Raw genomic sequence first — 19,123 nt, 5'->3', positions numbered from 1 at the left:
AGTATTATTCCAACGTCAGTGTGGAAATATATATATAAAACACAGGAAAATTACGTTGTTGACCGCACTGGGCCTTTAAACCAATGAGTAATGACCCGGGAGAAATCTCCCGCCACTCTGTATCCTAACGAAGGCCAATATTAACGTCGCAATTCTACCAGACCTTCCGCACATTTGGGCGGAAGTGTCTGCGAACAAGATAAGTGAGGAACAGGCCAATACCTGAGTGGTGTTGAGGCTGGGGGCCGGGGTCGAGTCAGGAGAGGAGAGGCTGCTGGGCTCCTCAGTGATGCTGGGCGGGAGAGGAGCGGGTCGCAGGGCGGCACCAGGACCACTAACGTGCCACACAGACACGAAACGGGACAGGGTTAAAAACTAAACAACTACACACTGCATGATTGAATGAATACATCTATTGATGCTCCTGGACACATCATCCGCGATGTATGTGAATACTAACTACACACTGCATCAATACTAACTACACACTGCATCAATACTAACTACACACTGCATCAATACAAAACTACACACTGCATCAATACTAACTACACACTGCATCAATACTAACTACACACTGCATCAATACTAACTACACACTGCATCAATACTAACTACACACTGCATCAATACTAACTACACACTGCATCAATACTAACTACACACTGCATCAATACTAACTACACACTGCATCAATACTAACTACACACTGCATCAATACTAACTACACACTGCATCAATACTAACTACACACTGCATCAATACAAAACTACACACTGCATCAATACAAAACTACACACTGCATCAATACTAACTACACACTGCATCAATACAAAACTACACACTGCATCAATACAAAACTACACACTGCATCAATACTAACTACACACTGCATCAATACAAAACTACACACTGCATCAATACTAACTACACACTGCATCAATACAAAACTACACACTGCATCCACACTAACTACACACTGCATCAATACAGGGGGCAGGTGTGACTGAGATATGGTGAGGTGTTATTGAGGTATGGTAAGGTATGGTGAGGTGTTATTGAGATATGGTGAGGTGTTATTGAGGTATGGTGTTACTGAGGTAAGGTAAGGTGAGGTGTGACTGAGGTAATGGTGCTTTCAAGACAACTGGGAACTCTGGGGAAAAAAACTAACTCAAATCATGACGTCAGCGCTCTTCAGCTCGGAAAGTCTGAGCTCTAGAAAGATGCCAGAGTTTCCGACTTGGAATTCCGAGTTGGATTACAGTTCCCAGTTGTCTTGAACGCACTGACGTCGGAGATTCCCGAGTTCCCAGTTGTTTTGAACGCACTGACGTCGGAGATTCCCGAGTTCCCAGTTGTTTTGAACGCGGCATAAGGTAAGGTAAGGTGAGGTGTTACTGACCGGAGGCGGCTCTGGAAACGAGACAGGAAGCGTGTAGAGATGCTGAACCTGGGGTTGAGGAAGAGGCTCTCTGTCTCTAGGGGTGGAGGCTGCAGACTGGATAGGTCGGTCTCAAACTTCTCTACAGGGGCAGAATAGATATCAGTTATAGCTAGCTACAAACTGTACTTACAATGGGCTCCCGAGTGGCGCAGCGTTCTAAGGCACTGCATCTCAGTGCTTGAGGCGTCACTACAGACCCCACTGGTTCGATTCCAGGCTGTATCACAACCGGCCGTGATTGGGAGTCCCATAGGGCTGCGCACAATTGGCCCAGCGTCGTCCGGGTTTGGCCGGTGCAGGCCGTCATTGTAAATAAGAATTTGTTCTTAACTGACTTGCCTAGTTAATAAAGGTTAAATAAAAATAAACAATACATCCAAACTGTTCTTTTTTAAATGGGTAACGAGACACTAGCCTAGACTCAACCACATCTGTCCATCTGGCTGGTCCGTGTACTGGTTAGGGTTAGACCCAGACCAGTCTGGTCCATGGACTGGTTAGGGTTAGACCCAGACCAGTCTGGTCCATGGACTGGTTAGGGTTAGACCCAGACCAGTCTGGTCCGTGTACTGGTTAGGGTTAGACCCAGACCAGTCTGGTCCATGGACTGGTTAGGGTTAGACCCAGACCAGTCTGGTCCATGGACTGGTTAGGGTTAGACCCAGACCAGTCTGGTCCATGGACTGGTTAGGGTTAGACCCAGACCAGAGTATGTGAGCGGAGCTGGAGCGGAGCGTGTCCAATTTGACTGCAGCGCGGAGCGTCGGCCTTCTCACCCGCTCCAATTTAGCTCAAGGTGACTTACAAAGATGAGGACCAAGAGCAAGAGGGAGGTAGGTGATGTAGTGTCCACAACTAAATAATCATTGTGGAATCTGAAAAGACACGTATCCCGAAAGCATGATTGTAATATAATATGCCATTTAGCAGACGCTTTTATCCAAAGCGACTTACAGTCATGTGTGCATACATTTTTACGTATGGGTGGTCCCGGGGATCGAACCCACTACCCTGGCGTAACAAGCGCCATGCTCTACCAGCTGAGCTATGACTATGACATCCTGGCATTTAAATCATACTACTTCTTTTTTTTTTTCTGTGAGCAAGTAGCGTTTTTTTGCGTAGCTGTCGGAAAAAGGAGGTGGAGCGCTGGAGCAGTTGTGCACCGCTCTGTGAGAAAAGAGCTCAACTCCACTACCCTGACAAGAGGCTAGCGGCACACTACCACATTATCATCCGTACCCTCGTTGCTCAGGTGGTTGGCCATGGTGTCAAAGTGTTGTCTAAGGAGTGTCTGTGGATCTTCCTCCTCTTCCTCCACTCCAGAGCTACCTGTAGAACTCACCTGGCTCAGGGAGTCTGTATCTGCAGGGGGAGACAAGAGGAGAGGAGTCAGGGAGTCTGTATCGGCGAGGAGAGGAGTCAGGGAGTCTGTATCGGCAAGGAGAGGAGTCAGGGAGTCTGTATCGGCAAGGAGAGGAGAGGAGTCAGGGAGTCTGTATCTGCAGGGGGAGGAGAGGAGTCAGGGAGTCTGTAACGGCAAGGAGAGGAGTCAGGGAGTCTGTATCGGCGAGGAGAGGAGTCAGGGAGTCTGTATCGGAGAGGAGTCAGGGAGTCTGTATCGGCGAGGAGAGGAGTCAGGGAGTCTGTATCGGCAAGGAGAGGAGTCAGGGAGTCTGTATCGGCAAGGAGAGGAGTTAGGGAGTCTGTATTGGCGAGGAGAGGAGTCAGGGAGTCTGTATCGGCAAGGAGAGGAGTCAGGGAGTCTGTATTGGCAAGGAGAGGAGTTAGGGAGTCTGTATTGGCGAGGAGAGGAGTCAGGGAGTCTGTATCGGCAAGGAGAGGAGAGGAGTCAGGGAGTCTGTATCTGCAAGGAGAGGAGAGGAGTCAGGGAGTCTGTATCTGCAGGGGGAGGAGAGGAGTCGGAGTCTGTATCGGCAAGGAGAGGAGAGGAGTCAGGGAGTCTGTATCTGCAGGGGGAGGAGAGGAGTCGGAGTCTGTATCGGCAAGGAGAGGAGAGGAGTCAGGGAGTCTGTATCGGCAAGGAGAGGAGTCAGGGAGTCTGTATCGGCAAGGAGAGGAGAGGAGTCAGGATCAACAACAACACTATTTGACATAGATTTCGGACACAGCCTATCTTGCCTACTACTTACTAAAACTGTGTACTAATCATACTGCATACTATTTTAGAACGTACTATTTAGTCAAATCGAATGCAGTAAGCAACAAATATCAACATACTAGGCTCCTCCTACTGAGAATATCAACATACTAGGCTCCTCCTACTGAGAATATCATCATACTAGGCTCCTCCTACTGAGAATATCAACATACTAGGCTCCTCCTACTGAGAATACGTCATCTAATGCACAATACCATTGATTCCCGCCATTCGTTCATTTTGGTACAGCATGTCACCATATCTGATTATCATCTGTTGTCAAACTCAGGTGGGACATGTGACATGAAAAACAAATCTCTTCCTCAATAGTGTAAAGCAAATTCGACTAGATGAAAAGCCAAAATAACTATGAAATCCTGGCATTTAAATCATACATATTTAATCACATCCAATAAAATTTTATATTTTCGCATCCCCCAAAAAACGATTTACATTTATTTTTACACACAAACATTTTTGGAGACGGCCATGGTGATGGAAGGGCCCTGGACTCAGTCTATAGTAGTATTATAGTAGTAGAATTATAGTAACAGAGTAGTAGTAGTAATACTAGTATTATAGTAGTAGAGTACATTATAGTAGAGTAGTAGTAGCATATACTAGTTTTACCATCCTATGGCTAGAGTAGTAGAGTAGTATTAGTATTGTAGTAGAAGAATAGTAGTATTATAGTAGTAATATTATAGAGTAGTAGTACAGTAGTATTAGTATTATAGTAGCATATACTAGTTTTACCATCCTATGGCTAGAGTAGTCGAGTAGTAGTAGTAGTAGTAGTATTAGCAGCAGTATTAGTATTAAAGTAGTAATATTAGCAGCAGTAGTAGTATTATAGTAGTAATATTATAGAGTAGTAGTAGTATTATAGTCGTGTAGTGGTAGTAATAGTATTATAGTAGTGTAGACTAGTCTTACCATCCTATGGCTACAGTAGTAGTATTGTAGTAGTATTGTAGTAGTATTAGTATTATAGTAGTAGTTGCGTATACTAGACCTACCATCCTGGGGTTGGTCCTGGCTCTCTGCAGAACCAACACAACAGGCGCTGTCTGGACTCAGCTCCTCCTCTCCTCCCCAGCCCCGCTGCTGCTGGTGCTGCTGGCCAAACTCACTGCACACACACACACACAGAGGAGACCCACACACACACACACACACACACACACACACACACACACACACACACAGAGGAGATCCACACACACACACACACACACACACACACACACACAGAGGAGATCCACACACACACACACACACACACCAGGCATGCGTGCAAACATGTTTTAAAGGTATCGGTGTTGAAGCCACTATCCTGGCGTTGCAAGCACCATGCTCTACCAAGTGAGCTACAGAGGACCACCAGCTATATACACAGCAGCATCACACATCATCATCACACAGCATCATCACACAACCTATAACAACCTCATACCCACAGCATCCCTACATAAACACAACCTCATACCCACAGCATCCCTACATAAACACAACCTCATACACACAGCATCCCTACATAAACACAACCTCATACACACAGCATCCCTACATAAACACAACCTCATACACACAGCATCCCTACATAAACACAACCTCATACCCACAGCATCCCTACATAAACACAACCTCATACACACAGCATCCCTACATAAACACAACCTCATACACACAGCATCCCTACATAAACACAACCTCATACACACAGCATCCCTACATAAACACAACCTCATACACACAGCATCCCTACATAAACACAACCACACAGCATCCCTACATAAACACAACCACATACACACAGCATCATCACACAACCTATAACAACCTCATACCCACAGCATCCCTAAATAAACAACCTCATACACACAGCGTCCCCACATCAAACTCATTTTGAGAGAACAGTAAATAGATTTCCAAGCAGACCGATCCACTCTCGCTCACCCCTCTCTTCCTCCAGTGGACAGCGTGGTGCTGTTGGCAGGGTAGAGGATGTAGCTACTCCTCTCTGGAGAGCTGAGGCCTGGACCAAACATGTCGTCACTGTCCGGTAGGGCCAGGAACCCAGGCCTCTGAAGAGACCCAGAACCCTAAACAACAACAACAACAAATATGTAAATGTAATGTTTGTCTGGACTGATTGGCAACAATATAGAACCATCGACATACCACTTCTGAGATAAAAAAATAAAAAAATAAAAGATTTGTGCGTAAAGTATCTCTTTAAACAGACCTGGTCTTCGTCGTCCTCCACCACATCTTCCTCCTCCACCACCTCTTCCTCCTCCTCCATCACCACCTCTTCCTCCTCCTCCATCACCACCTCCTCCTCCTCCTCCTCCTCTCCCAGCAGGCTGTCCAGGCTCTGAGGGTGGAAGTATGGATCTTCCTCCTCCTCCTCCTCCTCTCCTGGTCCCTCTGCTCTCCGGGGGGTGGGGGAGAGAGGGCGCTGCAGGCTGTGTGTCTCCAGGACAGCGCGGATGGCCAGGGGGTTGAGCTGCTCTGCCCAGCGCCCGCGGGGCTGGAGGGGGGCTGGCTGGAGCTCGGCGGTGCCTGCTGCAGGACCCTGACATAACAGAGAGACCATCTCAAATGACAAAAGGCTCTGTTAAAGTGCACTACATAGGGGATAGGGTTCCAATTGCAACATAGCCATAGAGGCAACATCTAACCATTAGAGTGAGGGAACCGCCACAAGACTGAGTCACATCACTTAACATACAGCTACAGTCCTTCAGAAAGTATTCATACCTAGTGGGGTTGAAAAGTAATAAAGGGGAGTATATATATAAAAAAAAAAAAAAATTAAAAAAACATGGGGGATTGGAAGTGATGCAGACAATTACATTGATAGAAGATACAATCTATCTGCAATATTAAGCTGATCCATCCCCCCAAAATAATTATAAAAAAATAATAAAAAAATAAAAAAAATAACATTAAAAATAAAACATTAAAAATAAAAAGTATTCATACCCCTCTACTGAACATACAGCTAGTGCCATTATAATGTATTCATACCCCTCTACTGAACATACAGCTAGTGCCATTAGAATGTATTCATACCTCTACTGAACATACAGCTAGTGCCATTAGAATGTATTCATACCCCTCTACTGAACATACAGCTAGTGCCATTAGAATGTATTCATACCCCTCTACTGAACATACAGCTAGTGCCATTAGAATGTATTCATACCTCTACTGAACATACAGCTAGTGCCATTAGAATGTATTCATACCTCTACTGAACATACAGCTAGTGCCATTAGAATGTATTCATACCTCTACTGAACATACAGCTAGTGCCATTAGAATGTATTCATACCCCTCTACTGAACATACAGCTAGTGCCATTAGAATGTATTCATACCCCTCTACTGAACATACAGCTAGTGCCATTATAATGTATTCATACCCCTCTACTGAACATACAGCTAGTGCCATTAGAATGTATTCATACCCCTCTACTGAACATACAGCTAGTGCCATTAGAAAGTATTCATACCTCTACTGAACATACAGCTAGTGCCATTAGAATGTATTCATACCCCTCTACTGAACATACAGCTAGTGCCATTATAATGTATTCATACCCCTCTACTGAACATACAGCTAGTGCCATTAGAATGTATTCATACCTCTACTGAACATACAGCTAGTGCCATTAGAATGTATTCATACCCCTCTACTGAACATACAGCTAGTGCCATTAGAATGTATTCATACCCCTCTACTGAACATACAGCTAGTGCCATTAGAATGTATTCATACCCCTCTACTGAACATACAGCTAGTGCCATTAGAATGTATTCATACCCCTCTACTGAACATACAGCTAGTGCCATTAGAATGTATTCATACCTCTACTGAACATACAGCTAGTGCCATTAGAATGTATTCATACCCCTCTACTGAACATACAGCTAGTGCCATTATAATGTATTCATACCCCTCTACTGAACATACAGCTAGTGCCATTAGAATGTATTCATACCTCTACTGAACATACAGCTAGTGCCATTAGAATGTATTCATACCCCTCTACTGAACATACAGCTAGTGCCATTAGAATGTATTCATACCTCTACTGAACATACAGCTAGTGCCATTAGAATGTATTCATACCCCTCTACTGAACATACAGCTAGTGCCATTAGAATGTATTCATACCTCTACTGAACATACAGCTAGTGCCATTAGAATGTATTCATACCTCTACTGAACATACAGCTACTGCCATTAGAATGTATTCATACCCCTCTACTGAACATACAGCTAGTGCCATTAGAATGTATTCATACCCCTCTACTGAACATACAGCTAGTGCCATTATAATGTATTCGTACCCCTCTACTGAACATACAGCTAGTGCCATTATAATGTATTCATACCCCTCTACTGAACATACAGCTAGTGCCATTATAATGTATTCATACCCCTCTACTGAACATACAGCTAGTGCCATTAGAATGTATTCATACCCCTCTACTTAACATACAGCTAGTGCCATTAGAATGTATTCATACCCCTCTACTGAACATACAGCTAGTGCCATTAGAATGTATTCATACCCCTCTACTGAACATACAGCTAGTGCCATTAGAATGTATTCATACCCCTCTACTGAACATACAGCTAGTGCCATTAGAATGTATTCATACCCCTCTACTGAACATACAGCTAGTGCCATTAGAATGTATTCATACCCCTCTACTGAACATACAGCTAGTGCCATTAGAATGTATTCATACCCCTCTACTGAACATACAGCTAGTGCCATTAGAATGTATTCATACCCCTCTACTTAACATACAGCTAGTGCCATTAGAATGTATTCATACCCCTCTACTGAACATACAGCTAGTGCCATTAGAATGTATTCATACCCCTCTACTGAACATACAGCTAGTGCCATTAGAATGTATTCATACCCATCTACTTAACATACAGCTAGTGCCATTAGAATGTATTCATACCTCTACTGAACATACAGCTAGTGCCATTAGAATGTATTCATACCCCTCTACTTAACATACAGATACAGTACTTCAGAATGTACTACTGAACATACAGCTGGCACTACTGAACATACAGCTAGTGCCATTAGAATGTATTCATACCCCTCTACTTAACATACAGCTACAGTCCTTCAGAATGTATTCATACCCCTCTACTGAACATACAGCTAGTGCCATTAGAATGTATTCATACCCCTCTACTTATTCCACATTGTGTTACAGCCTGAATTCTAAATGGATTAAATATATTTTTTTCACCTCACCCATCTACACACAATACTCCATAATGAAAAAGTTAAAATATGTTTTTACAAATTCTGGCACATTTATTGAAAATTAAATACAGGAATCTAAGTTGCATAGGTATTCAAATCCCTGAGTCAATACATGTTTTTATTATTTTTATTTTACCTTTATTTAACTAGGCAAGTCAGTTAAGAACAAATTCTTATTTACAATGACGGCCTACACCGGCTAAACCCGGGCCGAAGCTGGGCCAATTGTGCGCCGCCCAATCACGGCCGGATTGTGATACAGCCTGGAATTTAACCAGGGTCTGTAGTGACGTTTCCCAGTTTTGAATGTTCTAAATCATATAGTGTAAGAACACTTTTAAAGCCTCAAAGGATAAGATGATCCAACTTTCAAAAGGACTCCTTTTCGGCTAGCCACAGCAGTCAACTAGCTAGCCGGCTGTTTAGCTTTCTAACACGTTCACTCATTTCTTTCTAAACGATTAACAAGCTAGTTAGCTAACGTACCACATGTTCTTGTCAAACTGTCAACAGAGTAGCTAGCAAGCAACAAGATGTGCTGAATAAGTCTAAAAATCACTTGAGGGAAAATAAAATCAGATTTGAAGTCACATGGCCAGAAATCAGATTTATATCTGACTTCAAACCACCTACGAAGGTGGTTTGAAATGCGTCTTGAAATATCCGATTCCATGTGCGTTTTGGCTGTTCAGACTGCAGGAAATAGAAAAAAGATTATATATGGAAATAAATAGGATTTGAGACAGTTCAAACTGCCAATGTGAACACGACTTAACAGCATTGCACACCTTGATTGTACATTATTTGCCCATTATTCTTTTCAAAATTCTTCAAGCTCTGTCAAATTTGTTGTTGATCGTTGCTAGACAACCATTTTCAAGTTTTGCCGTAGATCTTCATGCAGCTTTATACAGTAAAGCCAGGCCCAACCAATCAGAATGAGTTTTTCCCCACAAAGCCGGATGTAGAGGTCCTGGGCTGGTGTGGTTACACATGGTCTGCGGATGTGAGGCCGGTAGGACGTACTGCCAAATTCTCTAAAACGACGTTGGAGGCGGCTTATGGTAGAGAAATTACCATTCAATTCTCTGGCAACAGCTCTGGTGAACATTCCTGCAGTCAGCATGCCAATTGCATGCTCCCTCAAAACTTGAGACACCTGTGGCATTGTGTTGTGTGACAAAACTGCACATTTTAGAGTGGCCTTTTATTGTTCCCAGCACAAGGTGCACCTGTGTAGTGACCATGCTGTTTAATCAGCTTCTTGATATGCCACACCTGTCAGTTTTATGGATTATATTGGCAAAGGATAAATGCTCACTAACAGGGATGTAAACAAATTTGTGCACAATTTTAGAGAAAAAAGCTTTTTTGCGTATGGAACATTTCTGGCATTTTTTATTTCAGCTGATGAAACATGGGCCCAACACTTTACATGTTGCGTTTATATTTTTGTTCAGTGTAAGTCAAAACTAACTCGGCCACTCAGGAACATTCACTCTCTTCTTGGTAAGCAACTCCAGTGTAGATTTGGCCATGTGTTTTAGATTATTGTCCTGCTGAAAGCTGAATTCATCTCCCAGTGTCTGTTGGAAAGCAGACTGACCCAGGTTTTCCTCTAGGATTTTTCCTGTGTTTAGCTCCAGTCTGTTTCTTTTTTATCCCGAAAAACTCCACAGTCCTTAACGATTACAAGCATACCCATAACATGATGCAGCCACCACTATGCTTAAAAATATTGAAAGTGGTACTCAATGTGTTGTATTGGATTTGCCCCAAACATAACACTTTGTATTCAGGACATAAAGTGAACTGCTTTGCCACATTTTTTGCAGTTTTACTTCAGTTTATTTAGTAAAGGCTTCACTCTGTCAATTAGGCTAGTATTGTGGAGTAACTACAATGTTGTTGATCCATCCTCAGTTTTCTCCTATCATTAAACTCTGTAACTGTTTTAAAGTCACCATTGGCCTCATGGTGAAATCCCTAAGTGGTTTCCTTCCTCTCCGGCAACTGAGTTAAGAAGGACGCCTGTATCTTTGTAGTGGCTGGGTATATTGAGACACCATCCAAAGTGTAATTAATAACATCATCATGCCCAAAGGGATATTCAATGTCTGCTTTTTTAATTTTTTTACCCATCTACCAATAGGTGCCCTTCTTTCGAGGCATTGGAAAACCTCCCTGGTCTTTGTGGTTGAAATTCACTGCTCAACGGAGGAACCTTACAGATAATTGTATGTGTGGGGTACAAAGATGAGGTAGTCATTCAAAAATCATGTTAAACACTATTATTGCACACAGAGTGAGTCCATGTAACTTATTATGTGACTTGTTAAGCACATTTTTCCTCCTGAACGTATTTAGTCTAGCCACAACAAAGGGGATGAATACTTATTGACTCAAGACATTTAAGCTTTTCATTTTTTATAAATTTGTACACATTTTGAAAAATAGAATTCCACTTTGACATTACGGGGTATTGTGTGTAGGCCAGTGACTTTCTTGTTGATGAAATGTAATACATTTTAAATTCAGGCTGTAACAACAAAATGTGGAAAAAGATCAAGGGGTGTGAATACTTTCTGAAGGCACTAGCTGGGGAAGCTGATGCTCAATTCTATAACACTGTTTATATTCTATGTCTTAATCTTATCCAGACTAGTATTAAGACAATTCCCAGGAGACATTGGTCTATCAGGGCTATTCAATTCCGGACATGGAGGGCCAAAACATTTCTGGTTTTTGTTTCTACTGGTAGTTAATTGAAGGAGAGGATGAAGACCAGAAGTGTGGGCCCTGCAGGACCGGAGTTGGGCAGCCCTGATATAGACTATATGGTCCCGTCAGACTCACCAGTTTCCTGGCCCACATGGGCAGTTTGCCGTTGGTCTGTAGAACCATGGGGTCTAGAGCAAGACAGTCTGGAGGAGAGACTGTTAAAACATTGATTAAGCCAAAGTCTGTTGCAAATTCGAACAGTTTCCCCTATCTCTGAGCTTGTGGCATGGAGAGTCATTGTTATTCGCAAATTGAATTTCTGAATTCATTCACATTCCTGATTCAATTCCACACTCTTATGTAATCTCTGTAAGTTAATATGAGTGGTCTTACCGTGAGTGATGTCACATCTAGCTGGAGTCCTGGGGTCATCTTCCTCTTCCTCTTCTGTCTGGGGGAGGCAGCCGAACGGCACAGTGATGAAGGTCTCTCTCCTGGACACACAGAAACAGACACTTCACACACCTCACTCACCCACCCACAGACACCTCACACACCCACCTCACACCCACCCACAGACACCTCACACCCACCCACAGACACCTCACACCCACCCACAGACACCTCACACCCACCCACAGACAGGCTGTCTGTCACCAGATAACTTCTATAGAGCAGTGCCTTTACTAGAACTGAGAATGACCGATTCAAAATCAGGCAAGGTTATAAAATGGAACAAATTAGCATTAGTTCTCAGCTCTAGTCTAAAGTAATAGCTGTGGTAGAGGGAATGAACTGGAGAGACTGAGGGGCTGTCAAAGTACAGGTTTTTCTGACCATGTGAAATGGTCCTGGTCCTGGTGCGCCTGGCACCTACTACCATACCCCGCTCAAAAGGGACAAATGTTGTCTTGCCCAGTCACCCTCTAAATGGCACACATACACAATCCATTTCTCAATTGTTGTCTCAAGGCTTAAAAATCCTTTGTGCGTCAATATAACATAATCAAAATCCGTCAGTTTAAGCTAGTGATATCAGTTTCTTTGCGTCTCAATCCAGATGCGGAAGGCCGACATAGGTAGTGGAAAGTGGCCGAGCTACAGCGGTGTTCGTCAGACCATGGAGACATCCTGAAAATCAGTCTTCTCACGAAAACGTCTGTAGCGTCCGAATGGTTTGGCCTAAAAACTATTAAGACCACTCTATGGAAAGGGGAGACTCTCACGAACACGATGTTGGTTGCTGACCGGTTTTCTGAACCACGCCCCTATTTTTTTTTTTTTTTAAGGTATCTGTGACCAACAGATGCATATCTGTATTCCCAGACAAAAAATATAAAAACGCAACAATTTCAAAGATTTTACTGAGTTATGGATTTCACGACTGGGAATAGAGATATGCATCCGTTGGTCACAGATACCTTTTAAAAAAAGTAGGGGCGTGGATCAGAAAACCAGTCAGTGTCTGGTGTGACCACCATTTGACTCATGCAGTGTGACACATCTCCTTCGCATAGAGTTGATCAGGCTGTTGATTGTGGCCTGTGGAATGTTGTCCTGTGGATGTGCGGAAGTTGCTGGATATTGGCAGGAACTGGAACACGCAGTCGTACACGTCGATCCAGAGCATCCCAAACATGCTCACAAGGTGACGTCTGGTGAGTATGCAGGCCATAGAAGAACTGGGATAGCTTCCAGGAATTGTGTACAGATCCTTGTGACATGGGGCCGGGCATTATCATGCTGAAACGAGGTGATGGCGGCGGATGAATGGCACAACAATGGGCCTCAGGATCTCGTAACGGTATCTCTGTGTATTCAAACTGCCATCGATAAAATGCAATTGTGTTCGTTGTCCGTAGCTTATGCCTGCCCATACCATAACCCCACCGCCACCATGGGGCACTCTGTTCACAACGTTGACATCAGCAAACCGCTCACCCACACGACGCCATACATGTGGTCTGCGGTTGTGAGGCCGGTTGGACGTACTGCCAAATTCTCTAAAACGAAGTTGGAGGTGGCTTATGGTAAAGAAATGAACATTCAATTATCTGGTAACAGCTCTGGTGGACATTCCTGCAGTCAGCATGCCAATTACACGCTCCCTCAAAACTTGAGACATCTGTGGCATTGTGTTGTATGACAAAACTGCACATTTTAGAGTGGCCTTTTATTGTCCCCAGCACAAGGTACACCTGTATATTGATCATGCTGTTTAATCAGCTTCTTGATATGCCACACCTGTCAGGTGGATGAATTATCTTGGCAAAGGTGAAATGTGTACTAAAGGGGATGTAAACAAATGTGCAGATTTGAGAGAAATAAGCTTTTTGTGCGTAGGGAACATTTCTGGGATCTTTTATTTCAGCTCATGAATCATGGGACCAACACTTTACATGTTGGGTTTATATTTTTGTTCAGTGTACATACCTGATAACATGCTCCTTTGTCGGGGCTCTGGCAGTAGTCTTTACTCCAGCTGTCTGTTTCCTCTCAGCCAGCCTCTTCCTCATAGAGTTAGTCATCTGGGAGTCCAGCCTCCACAGGAACACACAGCTAGAGACAGACAAACACAGAACACAACTGAAACGAACTGTATCCGGAAACAGCCTCAGAAGGATATGGTAGGGCAGTGTTTACTCTGTCATTGTAAAAAAGGAAGGGCACCTGTTGCCCACTGCCTAAAATAGTTTGGCTAAGGAGCATGTTTACCTGTCTCCAGATACGGTGATGAGGTGTCTGCAGTCCTGGCTGAACCTCATCCCAGTTACAATCTCTACGGAGAAGAGGAGGAGTCAGAGGGTCAGAGGGCACCAGAGACGGGAGGAGGAAGAGGAGGAGTCAGAGGGCACCAGAGACGGGAGGAGGAAGAGGAGGAGTCAGAGGGTCAGAGGGCACCAGAGACGGGAGGAGGAAGAGGAGGAGTCAGAGGGTCAGAGGGCACCAGAGACGGGAGGAGGAAGAGGAGGAGTCAGAGGGCGACGGGAGGAGGAAGAGGAGGAGTCAGAGGGCACCAGAGACGGGAGGAGGAAGAGGAGGAGTCAGAGGGTCAGAGGGCACCAGAGACGGGAGGAGGAAGAGGAGGAGGAAAGAGGTGAGGAAGAGTAGAGCTACCTGAGTGACCGAACAAGGTGGCCACACACTCTCCTGACTCATAGTCAAAGATACAGATGCTCTTATCAGAGCAGCTTGTTGCTAGGTAGATCCCAGCGGGGTCCATCTGAACCTAGTTGCACAAAATGACAACAAACCATGGAATAAGAAACGTTGACATACAGTAGAAAGCTAATATGACATTAGACAGGTTTGTCCCGTTAGTTAAATAGCGATGTCTCCGCTCACCTTCAACAGTGTTCCGTCGTCACTTGTAGAACCTTTGAAACACTTCTTCATCTTGCCACTCTTCACGTTGTACACTCTACACAGGGGTCAAGGTTAGGAACACTCTACACAGGGGTCAAGGTTAGGAACACTCTACACAGGGGTCAAGGTTAGGAACACTACACAGGGGTCAAGGTTAGGAACACTCTACACAGGGGTCAAGGTTAGGAACACTACACAGGGGTCAAGGTTAGGAACACTCTACACAGGGGTCAAGGTTAGGAACACTCTACACAGGGGTCAAGGTTAGGAACACTCTACACAGGGGTCAAGGTTAGGAACACTCTACACAGGGGTCAAGGTTAGGAACACTCTACACAGGGGTCAAGGTTAGGAACACTCTACACAGGGGTCAAGGTTAGGAACACTCTACACAGGGGTCAAGGTTAGGAACACTCTACACAGGGGTCAAGGTTAGGAACACTCTACACAGGGGTCAAGGTTAGGAACACTCTACAGGGGTCAAGGTTAGGAACACTCTACACAGGGGTCAAGGTTAGAAACACTCTACACAGGGGTCAAGGTTAGGAATACTCTACAGGGGTCAAGGTTAGGAACACTCTACAGGGGTCAAGGTTAGGAACACTCTACACAGGGGTCAAGGTTAGGAACACTCTACACAGGGGTCAAGGTTAGGAACACTCTACAGGGGTCAAGGTTAGGAACACTCTACAGGGGTCAAGGTTAGGAACACTACACAGGGGTCAAGGTTAGGAACACACTACACAGGGGTCAAGGTTAGGAACACTCTACACAGGGGTCAAGGTTAGGAACACTCTACAGGGGTCAAGGTTAGGAACACACTACACAGGGGTCAAGGTTAGGAACACACTACACAGGGGTCAAGGTTAGGAACACTACACAGGGGTCAAGGTTAGGAACACTCTACACAGGGGTCAAGGTTAGGAACACTCTACACAGGGGTCAAGGTTAGGAACACTACACAGGGGTCAAGGTTAGGAACACTCTACAGGGGTCAAGGTTAGGAACACACTACACAGGGGTCAAGGTTAGGAACACACTACACAGGGGTCAAGGTTAGGAACACTACACAGGGGTCAAGGTTAGGAACACTACACAGGGGTCAAGGTTAGGAACACTACACAGGGGTCAAGGTTAGGAACACTACACAGGGGTCAAGGTTAGGAACACTACACAGGGGTCAAGGTTAGGAACACACTACACAGGGGTCAAGGTTAGGAACACTCTACACAGGGGTCAAGGTTAGGAACACACTACACAGGGGTCAAGGTTAGGAACACACTACACAGGGGTCAAGGTTAGGAACACACTACACAGGGGTCAAGGTTAGGAACACTCTACACAGGGGTCAAGGTTAGGAACACTCTACACAGGGGTCAAGGTTAGGAACTTTACACTACACAGGGGTCAAGGTTAGGAACACACTACACAGGGGTCAAGGTTAGGAACACTACACAGGGGTCAAGGTTAGGAACTTTACACTACACAGGGGTCAAGGTTAGGAACACTACACAGGGGTCAAGGTTAGGAACACTACACAGGGGTCAGTGTTAGGAACACTACACAGGGGTCAAGGTTAGGAACACTACACAGGGGTCAAGGTTAGGAACACTACACAGGGGTCAAGGTTAGGAACACTACACAGGGGTCAAGGTTAGGAACTTTACACTACACAGGGGTCAAGGTTAGGAACACTACACAGGGGTCAAGGTTAGGAACACTACACAGGGGTCAGTGTTAGGAACACTACACAGGGGAGGCCATGAAGGCTAGATTCAGCCATGGGCTGATTATTTTCTTAAGGGGACCAGAACATAATTACAAATAATGTGTTGACTAAATTGACTGCAAGAAGCCCAAACGGATATAACATTTCACTAAAACAATGACTTTAAACCTTGCTTACATTTGTATACGATCACATACAGAGTGTACAAAACATTAAGAACACCTGCTCTTTCCATGACAGACTGACCAGGTGAATCCAGGTGAAAGCTATGATCCCTTATTGATGTCACTTGTTAAATCCACTTCAAAATCAGTGTAGATGAACGAGAGGAGACATGTTAAAGAAGGATTTTAGTGCTTTGAGACAGTTGAGAAATAGATTGTGTATGTGTGCAAATCAGAGGGTGAATGGGCAAGACAAAATATTTAAGTGCCTTTGAACGGGGTATGGTAGAAGGTGCCAGGCGCACCGGTTTGTGTCAAGAACTGCAACGCTGTTGGGTTTTTCACGCTCAACAGTTTCCCGTGTGTATCAAAAATGGTCCACAACCCAAAGGACATCCAGCCAACTGGACACAACTGTGGAATGCATTGGAGTCAACATGGGCCAGCATCCCTGTGGAGCGCTTTCGACACCTTGTAGAGTCTATGCCCTGACGAATTGAGGCGGTTCTGAGGGCAAAACGGGGGGTAGCAACTCAATGTTAGGAAGGTGTTCCTAATGTTTGGTATACTCAGTGTATAGCGCTCTATTATGCATGGGAATACTTTGGAACAGATCTCCAAAACTAAAATCACTTGGAGCTGATTTTCTGGTGTTTTTATTTCAGTATTTTACAGTGCATTCTGAAAGTATTCACACCCCTTGACTTTTTCCATTTTGTTACAGTCTTATTCTAAAATTGATTAAATTGTTTTTTCCCCCTCATCAATCTACACGCAAAACCCCATAATGACAAAGCAAAAACAGGTTTAGACATTTTTTACTAATTTATTAAAAAATACAAACATAACATTTACATAAATATTCAGACCCTTTACTCAGTACTTTGTTGAAGCACCTTTGGCAGCGATTACAGCCTCGAGTCTTCTTGGGTATGACGCTACAAGCTTGGCACACCTGTATTTGGGGAGTTTCTCCCATTCTTCTCTGCAGATACTCTCAAGTTCTGTCAGGTTGGATGGGGAGTGTCTCTGCACAGCTATTTTCAGGTCTCTCCAGAGATGTTAGATCGGATTCAAGTCTTGTCCCGAAGCCACTTCTGCGTTGTCTTGACTTGGCTTAGGGTAGTTGTCCTGTTGGAAGGTGAACCTTCGCCCCAGTCTGAGGTCCTGAGCGCTCTGGAGCAGATTTTCATCAAGGATCTCTGTACTTTGCTCCGTTCATCTTTCCCTCGATCTTGACTAGTCTCCCAGTCCCTGCTGCTGAAAAACATCCCCACAGCATGATGCTGCAACCACCATGCTTCGCCGTAGGGATGGTGCCAGGTTTCCTCCAGACGTGACGCTTGGCATTCAGGCCAAAGAGCTCAATCTTGGTTTCATTAGACCAGAGAATCTTGTTTCTCATGGTCTGAGAGTCCTTTAGGTTCCTTTTGGCAAACTCCAAGCGGGCTGTCATGTGCCTTTTACTGAGGAGTGGCTTCTGTCTGGCCACTCTAGCATAAAGGCCTGATTGGTGGATTGCTGCAGAGATGGTTGTCCTTCTGGAAGGTTCTCCCATCCCCACAGAGGAACTCTGGACCTCTGTCAGAGTGACCATCGGGTTCTTGGCCACTTCCCTGACCAAGGCCCTTCTCCCCCGATTGCTCAGTTTGGCCGGGTGGCCAGCTCTAGGAAGAGTCTTGGTGGTTCCAAACTTTGTTCTTGGGGACCTTCAATGCGGCAGAAATTGTTTGGTACCCTTCCCCAGATCTTTGCCTCAACACAATCCTGTCTCGGAGCTCTACGTACAATTCCTTCGACCTCATGGTTTGGTTTTTGCTCTGACATGCACTGACAACTGTGGGACTTATATAGACAGGTGTGTGCCTTTCCAAATCATGTCCAATCAATTGAATTTACCCCAGATGGACTCCAATCAAATTGTAGAAACATCAAGGATGATCAATGTAAATAGGATGCACCTGAGGTCTATTTCGAGTTTCATAGCAAAGGGTCTGAATACTTATGTAAATACATATTTTTTTATATATGCATTAGCTAAACTTTTCTTTTTTTAACTGTTTTTGCTTTGTCATTATGGGGTATTGTGTGTAGATTGATAAGGAAAATTGTTTAAGACCCTAAGCACACAGCCAAGACAACGCAGGAGTGGCTTCGGGACAAGTCTCTGAATGTCCTTGAGTGGCCAAGCCAGAGCCCGGACTTGAACCCGATCGAACATCTC

General features: G+C 44.5%; 1 protein-coding gene across 1 annotated transcript in view; it reads right to left on the bottom strand.

The window, feature by feature from the left end:
* LOC311105398 (mitogen-activated protein kinase-binding protein 1-like) overlaps nt 1–19,123 on the bottom strand; it is a 72,872-nt gene that overhangs the window by 13,082 nt on the left and 40,667 nt on the right. Inside the window, exons 16-27 of the mRNA XM_084147544.1 lie at nt 14,986–15,061; nt 14,758–14,869; nt 14,356–14,419; nt 14,074–14,199; nt 12,034–12,134; nt 11,776–11,843; nt 5,857–6,189; nt 5,568–5,713; nt 4,628–4,740; nt 2,690–2,812; nt 1,406–1,526; nt 223–334 (exon numbers count right to left, since the gene is read on the bottom strand). Coding sequence (XP_084003670.1) covers nt 223–334; nt 1,406–1,526; nt 2,690–2,812; nt 4,628–4,740; nt 5,568–5,713; nt 5,857–6,189; nt 11,776–11,843; nt 12,034–12,134; nt 14,074–14,199; nt 14,356–14,419; nt 14,758–14,869; nt 14,986–15,061 — 1,495 coding nt within the window. The remainder of the gene's footprint in view (nt 1–222; nt 335–1,405; nt 1,527–2,689; nt 2,813–4,627; nt 4,741–5,567; nt 5,714–5,856; nt 6,190–11,775; nt 11,844–12,033; nt 12,135–14,073; nt 14,200–14,355; nt 14,420–14,757; nt 14,870–14,985; nt 15,062–19,123) is intronic.

This window comes from Coregonus lavaretus, assembly GCF_964263955.1.
Source record: "Coregonus lavaretus genome assembly, chromosome: 30".
Lineage (NCBI taxonomy): Eukaryota > Metazoa > Chordata > Actinopteri > Salmoniformes > Salmonidae > Coregonus > Coregonus lavaretus.
The sequence above is the reverse complement of the archived record's forward strand: the minus strand, read 5'-3'. Positions and strand labels throughout refer to the sequence as shown.